At 58.5% G+C, this 19,822-nt stretch overlaps 2 protein-coding genes across 2 annotated transcripts in view; both read right to left on the bottom strand.

Annotated features, from left to right (window-relative positions):
* Positions 1-2,435, bottom strand: part of LOC140424674 (tonsoku-like protein) — a 111,175-nt gene extending 108,740 nt beyond the window's left edge. The window contains exons 1-2 of the mRNA XM_072507941.1: positions 2,160-2,435; positions 191-303 (exon numbers count right to left, since the gene is read on the bottom strand). Coding sequence (XP_072364042.1) covers positions 191-303; positions 2,160-2,183 — 137 coding nt within the window. The 5' untranslated portion in view covers positions 2,184-2,435. The remainder of the gene's footprint in view (positions 1-190; positions 304-2,159) is intronic.
* LOC140424673 (tonsoku-like protein) overlaps positions 2,431-19,822 on the bottom strand; it is a 473,953-nt gene continuing 456,561 nt past the window's right edge. The window contains exon 17 of the mRNA XM_072507940.1: positions 2,431-3,236. Within this exon, the coding sequence (XP_072364041.1) occupies positions 2,431-3,236 (806 nt within the window). The remainder of the gene's footprint in view (positions 3,237-19,822) is intronic.

Here is a 19,822-nt window from a genome sequence, read left to right as displayed (position 1 = left end):
CTCTCACTCTCTCTCTCTAACTGTCTATCTCTAACTGTCTCTAACTCTCTAACTCTCTCTCACTCTCTCTCTCTAACTCTCTCTGTCTTCTCTCTAACTGTCTCTAACTGTCACTGTACGCTGTGGGGTTCGGATCTGATACCCGCCAGCCCCCGCCCCGCAGTGAGAGAGACCCCCCCCGCTGTCCTACCTGGAAGGGACGGCGATGAGGAAGAGTTTCTCTTTAACTCGCACCTTGACTCGGAACGGTGTTTGTGGAGGTGCGGAGGATGATGGCGATGTCGGAGTGGACTGTTCTCTGGGCTGTCAACATGGGGAAATGGAGTCACCGACTCATTTACAACACACAAGGCCATTTGGGAGCACAGGTCAGCTCTCTCTCTGTGTAACTATCCAGCCCCACTGCCCCCGCTTGATGCCCGTAACTCTGCAAAGTTCCATCTAAACCTGCCTCGAACAAGCGGAGACGTGTCTGAGAGAAGGAGTCTCCTGCGACATTGTGGGCCCGATGGGCCTCTGCTGCCCTGTATCATTCTGTAATTCCCGGTGAAAGTGAGGTGCCGAAGTTTAGGCAGTGTGGGGTCCAGGAAGTTCCAATGGTGGAGTAATTGTGATCGGGAATGCTCAGGGAGTCAGACGCAAAGGAGTACAGCGATCTCAGAGGGTGGTGTCGCTGACAGGGCGATGGGGGGATGTCCACAGGGGTTGGGAAAGGCTAGACTGTGGAGGGAATTAAAAACTAGGATGCAGTTGTACAGGGCCTTGGTGAGGCCACACCTGGAGTATTGGGGCAGTTTTGGTCTCCTTCTCTGAGGAAGGATGTTCTTGCTCTCGAGGGAGAGCAGCGAAGGTTTACCAGACTGATTCCAGGGATGGCGGGACTGTCATATGAGGAGAGATTGACTAGGTTGGGATTGGTCTCGCTGGAGTTCAGAAGAATGAGGGAGGATCTCAGAGAGACTATAAAATTCTAACAGGACTGGACAGGGTAGATGCAGGGAAGATGTTCCCAATGATGGGTGTGTCCAGAACCAGGGGTCACAGTCTGAGGATTCAGGGTAAACCATTTCGGACAGAGATAAGGAGACATTTCTTCACCCAGAGAGTGGTGAGCCTGTGGAATTCATTACCACAGGAAGTAGTTGATGCTAAAACTTTGAATATATTCAAGAGGCGGCTGGATATCGCACTTGGGGAGAATGGGATCGAAGGCTATGGGGAGAAAGCAGGATTAGGCTATTGAGTTGGATGGTCAGCCATGATGGTGATGAATGGCGGAGCAGCTCGAAGGGCCAAAAGGCCTCCTCCTGCTCCTATCTTCTGTGTAGCTATGAGGGAGTTTTACAATAAAGGACCAAACATTTCTCTCTGACCAAAGTCAATGAGATTTAAAGGGCTGGTTGTGGGTTAAGGTTGTAAGGGGTGATATTTCCTGAAAGTTCAGCCAGGAATGTATCCAGGGCCCGTGTTTAATAAAGACGGGGGGCGAAATTCTCCCGAAACGGCGCGATGTCCGCCGACTGGCGCCCAAAACGGCGGCAATCAGACGGGCATCGCGCCGCCCCAAAGGTGCGGAATGCTCCGCATCTTTGGGGGCCGAGCCCCGACATTGCGGGGCTAGGCCGACGCCGGAGGGATTTCCGCCCCGCCAGCTGGCAGAAACGGCCTTTGTTGCCCCGCCAGCTCGAGCGGAAATGACATCTCCGGGCGGCGCATGCGCGGGAGCGTCAGCGGCCGCTGACAGTTTCCCGCGCATGCGCAGTGGAGGGAGTCTCTTCTGCCTCCGCCATGGTGGAGACCGTGGCGGAGGCGGAAGGGAAAGAGTGCCCCCACGGCACAGGCCCGCCCGCGGATCGGTGGGCCCCGATCGCGGGCCAGGCCACCGTGGGGGCACTCCCCGGGGAATAACGCCCGAGGAGTTCAAACCGAGGAAAATCAGAAGCAAAGTTTTATTTACACGAACGATGTGCGCACGACCCGCTAGATCCCCACCGGGTTCCTGCTGAGGTGGGTGTCTAACAGACTGACCTGAGATACATGGGTTAATGGGGAAGCCCCTGTTCCTAGCAAGGGGGCTCGTACTCCGCAAGGAACCCGGTGAAGACAAGCATTCCCTGTAGGTCCCATGCGGGATATTACATTGTGGACTGTGTATTTACCTGCGGTGTGGACGGGCCCGGCATTCGGAGACGGACTGGGGTCTTACTCGTGTTTCTGAGAGGGGTTTGAAACTGGGACAGACTGCCATCGGGCTGTGTGGGAGCGTCTGCCGTGCTGTAACCAAGGAGGGAGGCTCTGGTCTCCGCAGGCCTCAGACCGCTGCCCTGTGTCTCTCCCACCACCACCACCGGGGTCACAGGTCGCGCCAGTTGACTTGATGCTTCTTCAGAACGGCTGTGGTCAACTTCCAACCATTCATCCTCCAGGCAGTCACCGTCCAGCCAATCCGTCTCCTTCAATGGCGGGGGCGTGACACTGGGCGGTGGGGCCAATCAAGAACAATTGAGCCTGATTATCAAATAAAAGTGTTGTCCTCGTGGAGGGTTGGCCGGATTTGGATGAAGATTTTCCGGTACTCATTGAGGATTGGCCGGATTTGGATGAAGATTTTCCGGTACTCATTGAGGATTGGCCGGATTTGGATGAAGATTTTCCGGTACTCATTGAGGATTGGCCGAATTTGGATGAAGATTTTCCGGTACTCCTGGAGGATTGGCCGGATTTGGATGAAGATTTTCCGGTACTCATTGAGGATTGGCTGGGTTCGGATGGCGTATTTGCTGAGCGGCCTGTCGACTTCTCTCTCTGCTCCACAGAGCTGGGAAGAAGATGGGAAGATATGTTTCCACTCGATGCTGTTGGGCCTTTTTGGTCAGCTGATGACCTCTGGCCCACTCGAATACGTTGCTTCTTACATGGTCTGGGAGAGGATATGAAGTCATCGTCGTCCTCAGATGACCACCTGCTACTGGACGAGACCAGTCTCGCTGTTGCTGCCTGCGACAGATCAGCAGATCCTTTCCTCTTCGACCGCAATAACCTCCCTCGGCGCTGCACCTTCGCTCGGGAGCGGCTGGTGGGGAATACTGCCCCGTCGCCATGACCTTCACTCAGCCAATGAGAGGAGGTCAAAGTGCTGTCAGGAGATTCCAGGGAGGAGGATGGCAGAGAACATTCACCGCTGTCTTTCCCGTGTAGATACTGAGAGCTCTGAACGAGAGGTTTCAATTCTGGCCCTGGGACACAGAAAGACAAATTCAGCTGACCAAAAACTTCAACATTCAAAAGAAAAGGACATGAGACGAAGAGGAAGAGAGCAAATAAACAGCACATCATCTGGAGAAACGAAACATCAGCAGCGCATCAAATAAGAGGATTTGAAGATTATAACCAACCACATCTTTAAAGCGAAAGGTTCACACAGTGATGGAATTGTTGCCGACATATTGAAGTTATCCGTTTCTCGCTAAGTCAGATAATAACATGTTCAATTTGCAACAACTCATTGCTTCAAAATCACAGGGTCACAGTCCTGAGCATTAAATCCAGGCTGACACCCTGATGGAGGACTGAGGGAGCGCCGCACTGTCAGAGGGTCAGTACTGAGGGAGTGCTGCACTGTCAGAGGGTCAGTACTGAGGGAGTGCTGCACTGTCAGAAGGCCAGTACTGAGGGAGTGCCGCACTGTCAGAGGGTCAGTACTGAGGGAGTGCTGCACTGTCAGAGGGTCAGTACTGAGGGAGTGCTGCACTGTCAGAGGGTGAGAGGGTCAGTACTGAGGGAGTGCCGCACTGTCAGAGTGTCAGGACTGAGGGAGTTCTGCACTGTCAGAGGGTGAGTAATGAGGGAGTGTTGCACTGTCAGAGGGTCAGTACTGAGGGAGTGCTGCACTGTCAGAGGGTCAGTACTGAGGGAGTGCCGCACTGTCAGATGGTCAGGACTGAGGGAGTGCTGCACTGTCATAGAGTCAGTACTGAGGGAGTGCTGCACTGTCAGAAGGTCAGTACTGAGGGAGTGCCGCACTGTCAGAGGGTCAGTACTGAGGGAGTGCTGCACTGTCAGAGGGTCAGTACTGAGGGAGTGCTGCACTGTCAGAGGGTCAGTACTGAGGGAGCGCTGCACTGTCAGAGGGTCAGTACTGAGGGAGTGCTGCACTGTCAGAGGGTCAGTACTGAGGGAGTGCTGCACTGTCAGAGGGTCAGTACTGAGGGAGTGCCGCACTGTCAGAGGGTCAGTACTGAGGGAGTGCCGCACCGTCAGAGGGTCAGTACTGAGGGAGTGCTGCACTGTCAGAGGGTCAGTACTGAGGGAGTGCCGCACTGTCAGAGGGTCAGTGCTGAGGGAGTGCTGCACTGTCAGAGGGTCAGTACTGAGGGAGAGCTGCACTGTCAGAGGGTCAGTACTGAGGGAGCGCTGCACTGTCAGAGGGTCAGTACAGAGGGAGTGCTGCACTGTCAGAAAGTCAGTACTGAGGGAGTGCTGCACTGTCAGAGGGTCAGTACTGAGGGAGCGCTGCACTGTCAGAGGGTCAGTACTGAGGGAGTGCTGCACTGTCAGAGGGACAGTACTGAGGGAGCGTTGCACTGTCAGAGGGTCAGTACTGAGGGAGTGCTGCACTGTCAGAGGCTCAGTACTGAGGGTGTACTGCACTGTCAGAGGGTCAGTACTGAGGGAGTGCTGCACTGTCAGAGGGTCAGTACTGAGGGAGTGCCGCACTGTCAGAGGGTCAGTACTGAGGGAGTGCCGCACTGTCAGAGGGTCAGTACTGAGGGAGCGCTGCACTGTCAGAGGGTCAGTACTGAGGGAGTGCCGCACTGTCAGATGGTCTGTACTGAGGGAGTGCTGCACTGTCAGAGGGTCAGTACTGAGGGAGTGCTGCACTATCAGAGGGTCACTACTGAGGGAGCGCAGCACTGTCAGAGGGTCGGTACTGAGGGAGTGCTGCACTGTCAGAGGGTCAGTACTGAGGGAGTGCTGCACTGTCAGAGGGTCAGTACTGAGGGAGTGCTGCACTGTCAGAGTGTCAGTACTGAGGGAGTGCTGCACTGTCAGAGCGTCAGTACTGAGGGAGTGCCGCACTGTCAGAGGGTCAGTACTGAGGGAGTGCTGCACTGTATGAGGGTCAGTACTGAGGGAGTGCCGCACTGTCAGAGGGTCAGTACTGAGGGAGCGCTGCACTGCCAGAGGGTCAGTACTGAGGGAGTGCTGCACTGTCAGAGGGACAGTATTGAGGGAGTGCTGCACTGTCAGAGGGTCAATACTGAGGGAGTGCCGCACTGTCAGAGGGTCAGTACTGAGGGAGTGCCGCACTGTCAGAGGGTCAGTACTGAGGGAATGCTGCACTGTCAGAGGGTCAGTACTGAGGGAGCGCTGCACTGTCAGAGGGTCAGTACTGAGGGAGTGCTGCACTATCAGAGGGTCAGGACTGAGGGAGTGCTGCACTGTCAGAGGGTCAATACTGAGGGAGTGCCGCACTGTCAGAGGGTCAGTACTGAGGGAGTGCCGCACTGTCAGAGGGTCAGTACTGAGGGAGTGCCGCACTGTCAGAGGGTCAGTACTGAGGGAGCGCAGCACTGTCAGAGGGTCAGTACTGAGGGAGTGCTGCACTGTCAGAGGGTCAGTACTGAGGGAGTGCTGCACTGTCAGAGGGTCAGTACTGAGGGAGTGCCGCACTGTCAGAGGGTCAGTACTGAGGGAGCGCAGCACTGTCAGAGGGTCAGTACTGAGGGAGTGCCGCACTGTCAGAGGGTCGGTACTGAGGGAGTGCTGCACTGTCAGAGGGTCAGTACTGAGGGAGTGCCGCACTGTCAGAGGGTCGGTACTGAGGGAGTGCCGCACTGTCAGAGGGTCAGTACTGAGGGAGTGCCGCACTGTCAGAGGGTCGGTACTGAGGGAGCGCAGCACTGTCAGAGGGTCAGTACTGAGGGAGTGCCGCACTGTCAGAGGGTCAGTACTGAGGGAGCGCAGCACTGCCAGAGGGTCAGTACTGAGGGAATGCTGCACTGTCAGAGGGTCAGTACTGAGGGAGTGCCGCACTGTCAGAGGGTCAGTACTGAGGGAGTGCCGCACTGTCAGAGGGTCAGTACAGAGGGAGTGCTGCACTATCAGAGGGTCAGTACTGAGGGAGTGCTGCACAGTCAGAGGGTCAGTACTGAGGGATTGCTGAACTGTCAGAGGGTCAGTACTGAGGGAGTGCTGTACTGTCAGAGGGTTAGTACTGAGGGAGTGCTGCACTGTCAGAGGGTCAGTACTGAGGGAGTGCCGCACTGTCAGAGGGTCAGTACTGAGGGAGTGCTGCACAGTCAGAGGGTCAGTACTGAGGGAGTGCCGCACTGTCAGAGGGTCAGTACTGAGGGAGTGCTGCACAATCAGAGGGTCAGTACTGAGGGAGCCCCGCACTGTCAGTGGGTCAGTACTGAGGGAGTGCCGCACTGTCAGAGGGTCAGTACTGAGGAAGTGCCGCACTGTCAGAGGGTCAGTACTGAGGGAGTGCTGTACTGTCAGAGGGTCAGTACTGAGGGAGTGCCGCACTGTCAGAGGGTCAGTACTGAGGGAGTGCTGCACTGTCAGAGGGTCAGTACTGAGGGAGTGCCGCACTGTCAGAGGGTCAGTACTGAGGGAGTGCTGCACAGTCAGAGGGTCAGTACTGAGGGAGTGCCGCACTGTCAGAGGGTCAGTACTGAGGGAGTGCCGCACTGTCAGAGGGTCAGTACTGAGGGAGTGCTGCACTGTATGAGGGTCAGTACTGAGGGAGTGCCGCACTGTCAGAGGGTCAGTACTGAGGGAGTGCTGCACTGTCAGAGGGTCAGTACTGAGGGAGCGCTGCACTGCCAGAGGGTCAGTACTGAGGGAGTGCTGCACTGTCAGAGGGTCAGTACTGAGGGAGTGCTGCACTGTCAGAGGGTCAATACTGAGGGAGTGCCGCACTGTCAGAGGGTCAGTACTGAGGGAGTGCCGCACTGTCAGAGGGTCAGTTCTGAGGGAATGCTGCACTGTCAGAGGGTCAGTACTGAGGGAGTGCCGCACTGTCAGAGGGTCAGTACTGAGGGAGTGCTGCGCTGTCAGAGGGTCAGTAATGAGGCAGTGCTGCACTGTCAGAGGGTCAGTACTGAGGGAGTGCCACACTGTCAGAGGGTCAGTACTGAGGGAGTGCTGCGCTGTCAGAGGGTCAGTACTGAGGGAGTGTCGCACTGTCAGAGGGTCAGTACTGAGGGAGTGCTGCACTGTCAGAGGGTCAGTACTGGGGGAGTGCTGCACTGTCAGAGGGCCAGTACTGAGGGAGTGTCGCACTGTCAGAAGGTCAGTACTGAGGGAGTGTCGCACTGTCAGAGGGTCAGTACTGGGGGAGTGCTGCACTGTCAGAGGGCCAGTACTGATGGAGTGCCGCACTGTCAGAGGGTCAGTACTGAGGGAGTGCTGCACTGTCAGAGGGTCAGTACTGAGGGAGCGCTGCACTGTCAGAGGGTCAGTACTGAGGGAATGTCGCACTGTCAGAGGGTCAGTACTGAGGGAGTGCTGCACTGTCAAAGGGTCAGTACTGAGGGAGTGCTGCACTGTCAGAGGGTCAGTCCTGGGGGAGCGCTGCACTGTCAGAGGATCAGTACTGAGGGAGTGCTGCACTGTCAGAGGGTCAGTACTGAGGGAGTGTCGCACTGTCAGAGGGTCAGTACTGGGGGAGTGCTGCACTGTCAGAGGGTCAGTACTGAGGGAGTGCCGCATTGTCAGAGGGTCAGTACTGAGGGAGTGCTGCACTGTCAGAGGGTCAGTACTGGGGGAGTGCTGCACTGTCAGAGGGTCAGTACTGAGGGAGCGCTGCACTGTCAGAGGGTCAGTACTGAGGGAATGCTGCACTGTCAGAGGGTCAGTACTGAGGGAGTGCTGCACTGTCAGAGGGTCAGTACTGAGGGAGTGCTGCACTGTCAGAAGGTCAGTACTGAGGGAGTGTCGCACTGTCAGAGGGTCAGTACTGGGGGAGTGCTGCACTGTCAGAGGGCCAGTACTGATGGAGTGCCGCACTGTCAGAGGGTCAGTACTGAGGGAGTGCTGCACTGTCAGAGGGTCAGTACTGAGGGAGCGCTGCACTGTCAGAGGGTCAGTACTGAGGGAGTGTCGCACTGTCAGAGGGTCAGTACTGAGGGAGTGCCGCACTGTCAGAGGGTCAGTACTGAGGGAGTGCTGCACTGTCAGAGGGTCAGTACTGAGGGAGTGCTGCACTGTCAGAGGGTCAGTACTGAGGGAGTGCCGCACTGTCAGAGGGTCAGTACTGAGGGAGTGCTGCACTGTCAGAGGGTCAGTACTGAGGGAGTGCCGCACTGTCAGAGGGTCAGTACTGAGGGAGTGCTGCACTGTCAGAGGGTCAGTAGTGAGGGAGTGCCGCACTGTCAGAGGGTCAGTACTGAGGGAGTGCCGCACTGTCAGAGGGTCAGTACTGAGGGAGTGCCGCACTGTCAGAGGGTCAGTGCTGAGGGAGTGCCGCACTGTCAGAGGGTCAGTACTGAGGGAGCGCCGCACTGTCAGAGGGTCAGTACTGAGGGAGTGCCGGACTGTCAGAGGGTCAGTACTGAGGGAGTGCCGCACTGTCAGAGGGTCAGTATTGAGGGAGTGCTGCACTGTCAGAGGGTCAGTACTGAGGGAGTGCCGCACTGTCAGAGGGTCAGTACTGAGGGAGTGCCGCACTGTCAGAGGGTCAGTACTGAGGGTGTGCCGCACTGTCAGAGGGTCAGTACTGATGGATTGCTGCACTGTCAGAGGGTCAGTACTGAGGGAGTGCCGCACTGTCAGAGGGTCAGTACTGAGGGAGTGCTGCACTGACAGACGGTCAGTACTGAGGGAGTGCTGCACTGTCAGAGGGTCAGTACTGAGGGAGTGCCGCACTGTCAGAGGGTCAGTACTGAGGGAGTGCTGCACTGTCAGAGGGTCAGTACTGAGGGTGTGCCGCACTGTCAGAGGGTCAGTACTGATGGATTGCTGCACTGTCAGAGGGTCAGTACTGAGGGAGTGCCGCACTGTCAGAGGGTCAGTACTGAGGGAGTGCTGCACTGACAGACGGTCAGTACTGAGGGAGTGCCGCACTGTCAGAGGGTCAGTACTGAGGGAGTGCCGCACTGTCAGAGGGTCAGTACTGAGGGAGTGCTGCACTGTCAGAGGGTCAGTACTGAGGGAGTGCTGCACTGTCAGAGGGTCAGTACTGAGGGAGTGCCGCACTGTCAGAGGGTCAGTACTGAGGGAGTGCTGCACTGTCAGAGGGTCAGTACTAAGGGAGTGCTGCACTGTCAGAGGGTCAGTACTGAGGGAGTGCCGCACTGTCAGAGGGTCAGTACTGAGGGAGTGCCGCACTGTCAGAGGGTCAGTACTGAGGGAGTGCCGCACTGTCAGAGGGTCAGTGCTGAGGGAGTGCCGCACTGTCAGAGGGTCAGTACTGAGGGAGTGCCGCACTGTCAGAGGGTCAGTACTGAGGGAGTGCCGCACTGTCAGAGGGTCAGTACTGAGGGAGTGCTGCACTGTCAGAGGGTCAGTACTGAGGGAGTGCCGCACTGTCAGAGGGTCAGTACTGAGGGAGTGCTGCACTGTCAGAGGGTCAGTACTGAGAGAGTGCCGCACTGTCAGAGGGTCAGTACTGAGGGAGTGCGGCACTGTCAGAGGGTCAGTACTGAGGGAGTGCTGCACTGTCAGAGGGTCAGTACTGAGGGAGTGCCGCACTGTCAGAGGGTCAGTGCTGAGGGAGTGCCGCACTGTCAGAGGGTCAGTACTGAGGGAGTGCCGCACTGTCAGAGGGTCAGTGCTGAGGGAGTGCCGCACTGTCAGAGGGTCAGTACTGAGGGAGTGCCGCACTGTCAGAGGGTCAGTGCTGAGGGAGTGCCGCACTGTCAGAGGGTCAGTACTGAGGGAGTGCCGCACTGTCAGAGGGTCAGTACTGAGGGAGTGCCGCACTGTCAGAGGGTCAGTACTGAGGGAGTGCCGCACTGTCAGAGGGTCAGTACTGATGGATTGCTGCACTGTCAGAGGGTCAGTACTGAGGGAGTGCCGCACTGTCAGAGGGTCAGTACTGAGGGAGTGCTGCACTGACAGACGGTCAGTACTGAGGGAGTGCCGCACTGTCAGAGGGTCAGTACTGAGGGAGTGCCGCACTGTCAGAGGGTCCGTACTGAGGGAGTGCCGCACTGTCAGAGGGTCAGTACTGAGGGAGTGCCGCACTGTCAGAGGGTCAGTACTGAGGGAGTGCCGCACTGTCAGAGGGTCAGTACTGAGGGAGTGCCGCACTGTCAGAGGGTCAGTACTGAGGGAGTGCAGCACTGGCAGAGGGTCAGTACTGAGGGAGCGCTGCACTGTCAGAGGGTCAGTACTGAGGGAGTGCCGCACTGTCAGAGGGTCAGTACTGAGGGAGTGCCGCACTGTCAGAGGGTCAGTACTGAGGGAGTGCTGCACTGACAGACGGTCAGTACTGAGGGAGTGCCGCACTGTCAGAGGGTCAGTACTGAGGGAGTGCCGCACTGTCAGAGGGTCAGTACTGAGGGAGTGCTGCACTGTCAGAGGGTCAGTACTGAGGGAGTGCCGCACTGTCAGAGGGTCAGTACTGAGGGAGTGCCGCACTGTCAGAGGGTCAGTACTGAGGGAGTGCTGCACTGTCAGAGGGTCAGTACTGAGGGAGTGCAGCACTGTCAGAGGGTCAGTACTGAGGGAGCGCTGCACTGTCAGAGGGTCAGTACTGAGGGAGTGCTGCACTGTCAGAGGGTCAGTACTGAGGGAATGCCGCACTGTCAGAGGATCAGTACTGAGGGAGTGCTGCACTGACAGACGGTCAGTACTGAGGGAGTGCCGCACTGTCAGAGGGTCAGTACTGAGGGAGTGCCGCACTGTCAGAGGGTCAGTACTGAGGGAGTGCTGCACTGTCAGAGGGTCAGTACTGAGGGAGTGCCGCACTGTCAGAGGGTCAGTACTGAGGGAGTGCCGCACTGTCAGAGGGTCAGTACTGAGGGAGTGCTGCACTGTCAGAGGGTCAGTACTGAGGGAGTGCTGCACTGTCAGAGGGTCAGTACTGAGGGAGTGCCGCACTGTCAGAGGGTCAGTACTGAGGGAGTGCTGCACTGTCAGAGGGTCAGTACTGAGGGAGTGCCGCACTGTCAGAGGGTCAGTACTGAGGGAGTGCTGCACTGTCAGAGGGTCAGTACTGAGGGAGTGCCGCACTGTCAGAGGGTCAGTACTGAGGGAGTGCCGCACTGTCAGAGGGTAGGTACTGAGGGAGTGCTGCACTGTCAGAGGGTCAGTACTGAGGGAGTGCCGCCCTGTCAGAGGGTCAATACTGAGGGAGTGCCGCACTGTCAGAGGGTCAGTACTGAGGGAGTGCTGCACTGTCAGAGGGTCAGTACTGAGGGAGTGCCGCACTGTCAGAGGGTCAGTACTGAGGGAGTGCTGCACTGTCAGAGGGTCAGTACTGAGGGAGTGCCGCACTGTCAGAGGGTCAGTACTGAGGGAGTGCCGCACTGTCAGAGGGTCAGTACTGAGGGAGTGCTGCACTGTCAGAGGGTCAGTACTGAGGGAGTGCCGCACTGTCGGAGGGTCAGTACTGAGGGAATGCTGCACTGTCTGAAGGTCAGTACTGAGGGAGTGCTGCAGTGTCAGAGGGTCAGTACTGAGGGAGTGCTGCACTGTCAGAGGCTCAGTACTGAGGGAGTGCCGCATTTTCAGAGGGTCAGTACTGAGGGAGCGCTGCACTGTCAGAGGGTCAGTACTGAGGGAGTGCCGCACTGTCAGAGGGTCAGTACTGAGGGAGTGCTGCACTGACAGACGGTCAGTACTGAGGGAGTGCCGCACTGTCAGAGGGTCAGTACTGAGGGAGTGCCGCACTGTCAGAGGGTCAGTACTGAGGGAGTGCTGCACTGTCAGAGGGTCAGTACTGAGGGAGTGCTGCACTGTCAGAGGGTCAGTACTGAGGGAGTGCTGCACTGTCAGAGGGTCAGTACTGAGGGAGTGCAGCACTGTCAGAGGGTCAGTACTGAGGGAGCGCTGCACTGTCAGAGGGTCAGTACTGAGGGAGTGCTGCACTGTCAGAGGGTCAGTACTGAGGGAATGCCGCACTGTCAGAGGGTCAGTACTGAGGGAGTGCTGCACTGACAGACGGTCAGTACTGAGGGAGTGCCGCACTGTCAGAGGGTCAGTACTGAGGGAGTGCCGCACTGTCAGAGGGTCAGTACTGAGGGAGTGCTGCACTGTCAGAGGGTCAGTACTGAGGGAGTGCCGCACTGTCAGAGGGTCAGTACTGAGGGAGTGCCGCACTGTCAGAGGGTCAGTACTGAGGGAGTGCTGCACCGTCAGAGGGTCAGTACTGAGGGAGTGCTGCACTGTCAGAGGGTCAGTACTGAGGGAATGCCGCACTGTCAGAGGGTCAGTACTGAGGGAGTGCCGCACTGTCAGAGGGTCAGTACTGAGGGAGTGCTGCACTGTCAGAGGGTCAGTACTGAGGGAGTGCCGCACTGTCAGAGGGTCAATACTGAGGGAGTGCCGCACTGTCAGAGGGTCAGTAATGAGGGAGTGCCGCACTGTCAGAGGGTCAGTACTGAGGGAGTGCTGCACTGTCAGAGGGTCAGTACTGAGGGAGTGCCGCACTGTCAGAGGGTCAGTACTGAGGGAGTGCTGCACTGTCAGAGGGTCAGTACTGAGGGAGTGCCGCACTGTCAGAGGGTCAGTACTGAGGGAGTGCCGCACTGTCAGAGGGTCAGTACTGAGGGAGTGCTGCACTGTCAGAGGGTCAGTACTGAGGGAGTGCCGCACTGTCGGAGGGTCAGTACTGAGGGAGTGCCGCACTGTCAGAGGGTCAGTATTGAGGGAGTGCTGCACTGTCAGAGGGTCAGTACTGAGGGAGTGCCGCACTGTCAGAGGGTCAGTACTGAGGGAGTGCCGCACTGTCAGAGGGTCAGTACTGAGGGAGTGCCGCACTGTCAGAGGGTCAGTACTGAGGGAGTGCTGCACTGTCAGAGGGTCAGTACTGAGGGAGTGCTGCACTGTCAGAGGGTCAGTACTGAGGGAGTGCTGCACTGTCAGAGGGTCAGTACTGAGGGAGTGCCGCACTGTCAGAGGGTCAGTACTGAGGGAGCGCTGCACTGTCAGAGGGTCAGTACTGAGGGAGTGCTGCACTGTCAGAGGGTCAGTACTGAGGGAGTGCTGCACTGTCAGATGGTCAGTACTGAGGGAGTGCCGCACTGTGAGAAGGTCAGTACTGATGGATTGCTGCACTGTCAGAGGGTCAGTACTGAGGGAGTGCCGCACTGTCAGAGGGTCAGTACTGAGGGAGTGCCGCCCTGTCAGAGGGTCAGTACTGAGGGTGTGCCGCACTGTCAGAGGGTCAGTACTGATGGATTGCTGCACTGTCAGAGGGTCAGTACTGAGGGAGTGCCGCACTGTCAGAGGGTCAGTACTGAGGGAGTACCGCACTGTCAGAGGGTCAGTACTGAGGGAGTGCCGCACTGTCAGAGGGTCAGTACTGAGGGAGTGCTGCACTGACAGACGGTCAGTACTGAGGGAGTGCCGCACTGTCAGAGGGTCAGTACTGAGGGAGTGCCGCACTGTCAGAGGGTCAGTACTGAGGGAGTGCTGCACTGTCAGAGGGTCAGTACTGAGGGCGTGCCGCACTGTCAGAGGGTCAGTACTGATGGATTGCTGCACTGTCAGAGGGTCAGTACTGAGGGAGTCCCGCACTGTCAGAGGGTCAGTACTGAGGGAGTGCTGCACTGACAGACGGTCAGTACTGAGGGAGTGCCGCAATGTCAGAGGGTCAGTACTGAGGGAGTGCCGCACTGTCAGAGGGTCAGTACTGAGGGAGTGCCGCACTGTCAGAGGGTCAGTACTGAGGGAGTGCTGCACTGTCAGAGGGTCAGTACTGAGGGAGTGCCGCACTGTCAGAGGGTCAGTACTGAGGGAGTGCTGCACTGTCAGAGGGTCAGTACTGAGGGAGTGCTGCACTGTCAGAGGGTCAGTACTGAGGGAGTGCCGCACTGTCAGAGGGTCAGTACTGAGGGAGTGCCGCACTGTCAGAGGGTCAGTACTGAGGGAGTGCCGCACTGTCAGAGGGTCAGTGCTGAGGGAGTGCCGCACTGTCAGAGGGTCAGTACTGAGGGAGTGCCGCACTGTCAGAGGGTCATTACTGAGGGAGTGCTGCACTGTCAGAGGGTCAGTACTGAGGGAGTGCTGCACTGTCAGAGGGTCAGTACTGAGGGAGTGCCGCACTGTCAGAGGGTCAGTACTGAGGGAGTGCTGCACTGTCAGAGGGTCAGTACTGAGGGTGTGCCGCACTGTCAGAGGGTCAGTACTGATGGATTGCTGCACTGTCAGAGGGTCAGTACTGAGGGAGTGCCGCACTGTCAGAGGGTCAGTACTGAGGGAGTGCTGCACTGACAGACGGTCAGTACTGAGGGAGTGCCGCACTGTCAGAGGGTCAGTACTGAGGGAGTGCCGCACTGTCAGAGGGTCAGTACTGAGGGAGTGCTGCACTGTCAGAGGGTCAGTACTGAGGGAGTGCCGCACTGTCAGAGGGTCAGTACTGAGGGAGCGCTGCACTGTCAGAGGGTCAGTACTGAGGGAGTGCTGCACTGTCAGAGGGTCAGTACTGAGGGAGTGCTGCACTGTCAGAGGGTCAGTACTGAGGGAGTGCTGCACTGTCAGAGGGGCAGTACTGAGGGAGTGCCGCACTGTCAGAGGGTCAGTACTGAGGGAGCGCTGCACTGTCAGAGGGTCAGTACTGAGGGAGTGCCGCACTGTCAGAGGGTCAGTACTGAGGGAGTGCTGCACTGTCAGAGGGTCAGTACTGAGGGCGTGCCGCACTGTCAGAGGGTCAGTACTGATGGATTGCTGCACTGTCAGAGGGTCAGTACTGAGGGAGTCCCGCACTGTCAGAGGGTCACTACTGAGGGAGTGCTGCACTGACAGACGGTCAGTACTGAGGGTGTGCCGCACTGTCAGAGGGTCAGTACTGAGGGAGTGCCGCACTGTCAGAGGGTCAGTACTGAGGGAGTGCTGCACTGTCAGAGGGTCAGTACTGAGCGAGTGCTGCACTGTCAGAGGGTCAGTACTGAGGGAGTGCCGCACTGTCAGAGGGTCAGTACTGAGGGAGTGCTGCACTGTCAGAGGGTCAGTACTGAGGGAGTGCTGCACTGTCAGAGGGTCAGTACTGAGGGAGTGCCGCACTGTCAGAGGGTCAGTACTGAGGGAGTGCCGCACTGTCAGAGGGTCAGTACTGAGGGAGTGCCGCACTGTCAGAGGGTCAGTGCTGAGGGAGTGCCGCACTGTCAGAGGGTCAGTACTGAGGGAGTGCCGCACTGTCAGAGGGTCAGTACTGAGGGAGTGCCGCACTGTCAGAGGGTCAGTACTGAGGGAGTGCTGCACTGTCAGAGGGTCAGTACTGAGGGAGCGCTGCACTGTCAGAGGGTCAGTACTGAGGGAGTGCCGCACTGTCAGAGGGTCAATACTGAGGGAGTGCCGCACTGTCAGAGGGTCAGTACTGAGGGAGTGCTGCACTGTCAGAGGGTCAGTACTGAGGGAGTGCCGCACTGTCAGAGGGTCAGTACTGAGGGAGTGCTGCACTGTCAGAGGGTCAGTACTGAGGGAGTGCCGCACTGTCAGAGGGTCAGTACTGAGGGAGTGCCGCACTGTCAGAGGGCCAGTACTGAGGGAGTGCTGCACTGTCAGAGGGTCAGTACTGAGGGAGTGCCGCACTGTCGGAGGGTCAGTACTGAGGGAATGCTGCACTGTCAGAAGGTCAGTACTGAGGGAGTGCTGCAGTGTCAGAGGGTCAGTACTGAGGGAGTGCTGCACTGTCAGAGGCTCAGTACTGAGGGAGAGCCGCATTTTCAGAGGGTCAGTACTGAGGGAGCGCTGCACTGTCAGAGGGTCAGTACTGAGGGAGTGCCGCACTGTCAGATGGTCAGTACTGAGGGAGTGCTGCACTGACAGACGGTCAGTACTGAGGGAGTGCCGCACTGTCAGAGGGTCAGTACTGAGGGAGTGCCGCACTGTCAGAGAGTCAGTACTGAGGGAGTGCTGCACTGTCAGAGGGTCAGTACTGAGGGAGTGCCGCACTGTCAGAGGGTCAGTACTGAGGGAGTGCCGCACTGTCAGAGGGTCAGTACTGAGGGAGTGCTGCACTGTCAGAGGGTCAGTACTGAGGGAGTGCAGCACTGTCAGAGGGTCAGTACTGAGGGAGCGCTGCACTGTCAGAGGGTCAGTACTGAGGGAGTGCTGCACTGTCAGAGGGTCAGTACTGAGGGAATGCCGCACTGTCAGAGGGTCAGTACTGAGGGAGTGCTGCACTGACAGACGGTCAGTACTGAGGGAGTGCCGCACTGTCAGAGGGTCAGTACTGAGGGAGTGCTGCACTGTCAGAGGGTCAGTACTGAGGGAGTGCCGCACTCTCTGAGGGTCAGTACTGAGGGAGTGCCGCACTGTCAGAGGGTCAGTACTGAGGGAGTGCCGCACTGTCAGAGGGTCAGTACTGAGTGAGTGCCGCACTGTCAGAGGGTCAGTACTGAGGGAGTGCTGCACTGTCAGAGGGTCAGTACTGAGGGAGTGCGGCACTGTCAGAGGGTCAGTACTGAGGGAGCGCCGCACTGTCAGAGGGTCAGTACTGAGGGAGTGCCGCACTGTCAGAGGGTCAGTACTGAGGGAGTGCCGCACTGTCAGAGGGTCAGTACTGAGGGAGTGCTGCACTGTCAGAGGGTCAGTACGAGGGAGTGCTGCACTGTCAGAGGGTCAGTACTGAGGGAGTGCTGCACTGTCAGAGGGTCAGTACTGAGGGAGTGCTGCACTGTCAGAGGGTCAGTACTGAGGGAGTGCTGCACTGTCAGAGGGTCAGTACTGAGGGAGTGCCGCACTGTCAGAGGGTCAGTACTGAGGGAGTGCTGCACTGTCAGAGGGTCAGTACTGAGGGAGTGCTGCACTGTCAGAGGGTCAGTACTGAGGGAGTGCCGCACTGTCAGAGGGTCAGTACTGAGGGAGTGCTGCACTGTCGGAGGGTCAGTACTGAGGGAGTGCTGCACTGTCAGAAGGTCAGTACTGAGGGAGTGCCGCACTGTCAGAGGGTCAGTACTGAGGGACTGCTGCACTGTCAGAGGGTCAGTACTGAGGGAGTGCTGCACTGTCAGAGGTTCAGTACTGAGGGAGTGCCGCACTGTCAGAGGGTCAGTACTGAGGGAGTGCTGCACTGACAGAGAGTCAGTACTGAGGGAGCGCTGCACTGTCAGAGGGTCAGTACTGAGGGAGTGCTGCTCTGTCAGAGGGTCAGTACTGAGGGAGTGCTGCACTGTCAGAGGGTCAGTACTGAGGGAGTGCCGCACTGTCAGAGGGTCAGTACTGAGGGAGCGCCGCACTGTCAGAGGGTCAGTACTGAGGGAGTGCCGCACTGTCAGAGGGTCAGTACTGAGGGAGTGCCGCACTGTCAGAGGGTCAGTACTGAGGGAGTGCTGCACTGTCAGAGGGTCAGTACTGAGGGAGTGCTGCACTGTCAGAGGGTCAGTACTGAGGGAGTGCTGCACTGTCAGAGGGTCAGTACTGAGGCCCAATCCCGCACGCGGGGTCACCGTTGTGCCGGCCGGCGGCTGTTAAAAGCGCCCCCCCCCGGCGATACTCCGCGGTGGGCTGGGTGCCCCCCCCGGGTTCGGCCGCCGTGAGTTACGTATGGCCCTATCAGGCGAGATCTCGGAGTTCTGGTGCGGGGGCGGGGGGGGGGGGGGGTGGTGGGGGGATACCAGTCCGGGGGTGGCGGCGGGGAGATACCACTCCGGGGGGGGCGGCGGGGAGATACCACTCCGGGGGGGGGGGAGAGATAGCACTCCGGGGGGGGGGGGCGGGGGGATGATACCGCTCCGGGGGGGGGGGGGGGCAGGGAGTTACCACACCGGGGGGGGTGGGGGGGCGGGGAGATACCACTCCGGGGGGGGGGGGGGGTGATGATACCACTCCGGGGGGGGGGGGCAGGGAGTTACCACTCCGGGGGGGGTGGGGGGCGGGGAGATACCAGTCCGGGGGGGGCAGTGAGATACCACTCCGGGGGGGGGGGGGGGGGGGGGGTGCGGGGAGATACCACTCCGGGGCAGGGGGGCAGTGAGATACCACTCCGGGGGGGGAGGGCGAGGAGATACCAGTCCGGGGGGGGGGGGAGGGAGATACTACTCTGGGGGGGGGGGGAGGAGAAACCACTCCGGGGGGGGGGGCAGGGAGATACCAGTCCGGGGGGGGGGGAGGAGAAACCACTCCGGGGTGGGCGGGGGAGATTCCACTCCGGGGGGGGGGGGGGGGGGTGCGGGGAGATACCACTCCGGGGGGGGGGAGGAGAAACCACTCCGGGGTGGGTGGGGGCGGGGGAGATACCATTCCGGGGGGGGGGGGTGCGGGGAGATACCACTCGGGGGGGGGGGGGGAGGAGAAACCACTCCGGGGTGGGTGGGGGCGGGGGAGATACCACTCCGGGGGGGGGTGCGCGGGGAGATACCACTCTGGGGGGGGTGGGGAGGAGATACCACTCCGGGGGGGGAGGGGGCCTCCATGATGGCTGGGCCCGTGATCGGGGCCTTCTGATCGGCGAGCGTGCTAATTCCATGAGGGGCGTGGGTTCCTCCGTGCCGGGCCCTTGTAGCGCTCCGCCATATTGCCTGGGGGCCGGCGCGGAGACGGGAACACACACGCATGCACAGACCCATGCTGGCCGTGCCGCGCTGGCTTCCGAGCGCCGGACCCCACATCCGTACTAGCCCCCTGGGAAGGGGAGAATGCCTGGGCCTGGAGGCCCGTTGACGCCGGAGTTGCTCGCGCCGGTTTTGACGCCGGTGTCAACAGTTGGCCGGATTTCAGACAATCCCGGCCCATACCTATCAGAGCCAGCGTTTCTGCAGCTGGGGTAGTTGTAACAACCCTTTTTATTTTCATGGCTTTGTAGGCCAAAGGATATCACTTCTTATCTTTACCCACCAGGTTATATAATCATAGAATCAATACAGTGCAGAAGGAGGCCATTCGGCCCATTGAGTCTGCACTGATCCTCTGAAAGAGCACCCCACCTATCCCCGTAACCCTACCTAAATGTCTGGACACTAAGGAGCAATTCATCATGGCCAATCCACCTAACCTGTGCATTTTCGGAGCTCCCAGAGGAAACCCACACAGACACAGGGAGAATTTTAATAACTTATTCATCTTTTATTGTCACATGCAGGCTTATATTAACACTGCAATGAAGTTACTGTGAAACGTAACTGAGAACGTGCAACCTCCACACAGTCACCCGAGGCCGGAATTGAACCCGGGTTCCTGGCGCTGTGAGGCAGCAGTGCTAACCACTGTGCCACCGTGCCGCCCCTGTGGGTGGTCAGCCCAGCTGTGCTGGAGTACACACCCGGAACGCCGGCAGGACAGGCATCCCGACAAGGGAATACGTCACTGAGGGTTAGAAACCGGACAACACACTTCTCTGAATTTAATTCATTTAATGTTAAATTTTCCTTCAAAAGGTCCTCATTTGGGGCAGCAAGGTAGCGCAGTGGGTTAACATTGCGGCCTCACGGCACCGAGGTCCCAGGTTCGATCCCGGCTCGGGGTCACTCTATCCAAGAAGGCTTCTACCTTCCCAAGGGGCATTAAAGGCAGGGCAATAGAGTTGATGTTGCCAATGATGCCCACATCAATGAAGGGTTATCTGGCCATCAACGCATTGCTCTTTGCGGGATCTTGCTGTGCGCACAAGCTGCCTGCAGTCTTCCCCAATTTCAAACCGTCAACACGCTGCTGAATCACGGGTGAAGGCCTGAGGTGGAGCGGATTATTGAGTGAATGGGGAGCGAGG

The sequence above is a fragment of the Scyliorhinus torazame genome, chromosome 6, assembly GCF_047496885.1.
Source record: "Scyliorhinus torazame isolate Kashiwa2021f chromosome 6, sScyTor2.1, whole genome shotgun sequence".
Taxonomy (NCBI): domain Eukaryota; kingdom Metazoa; phylum Chordata; class Chondrichthyes; order Carcharhiniformes; family Scyliorhinidae; genus Scyliorhinus; species Scyliorhinus torazame.
Note: the sequence above shows the minus strand (reverse complement) of the source record. Positions and strands in the feature narration are given on the sequence as shown.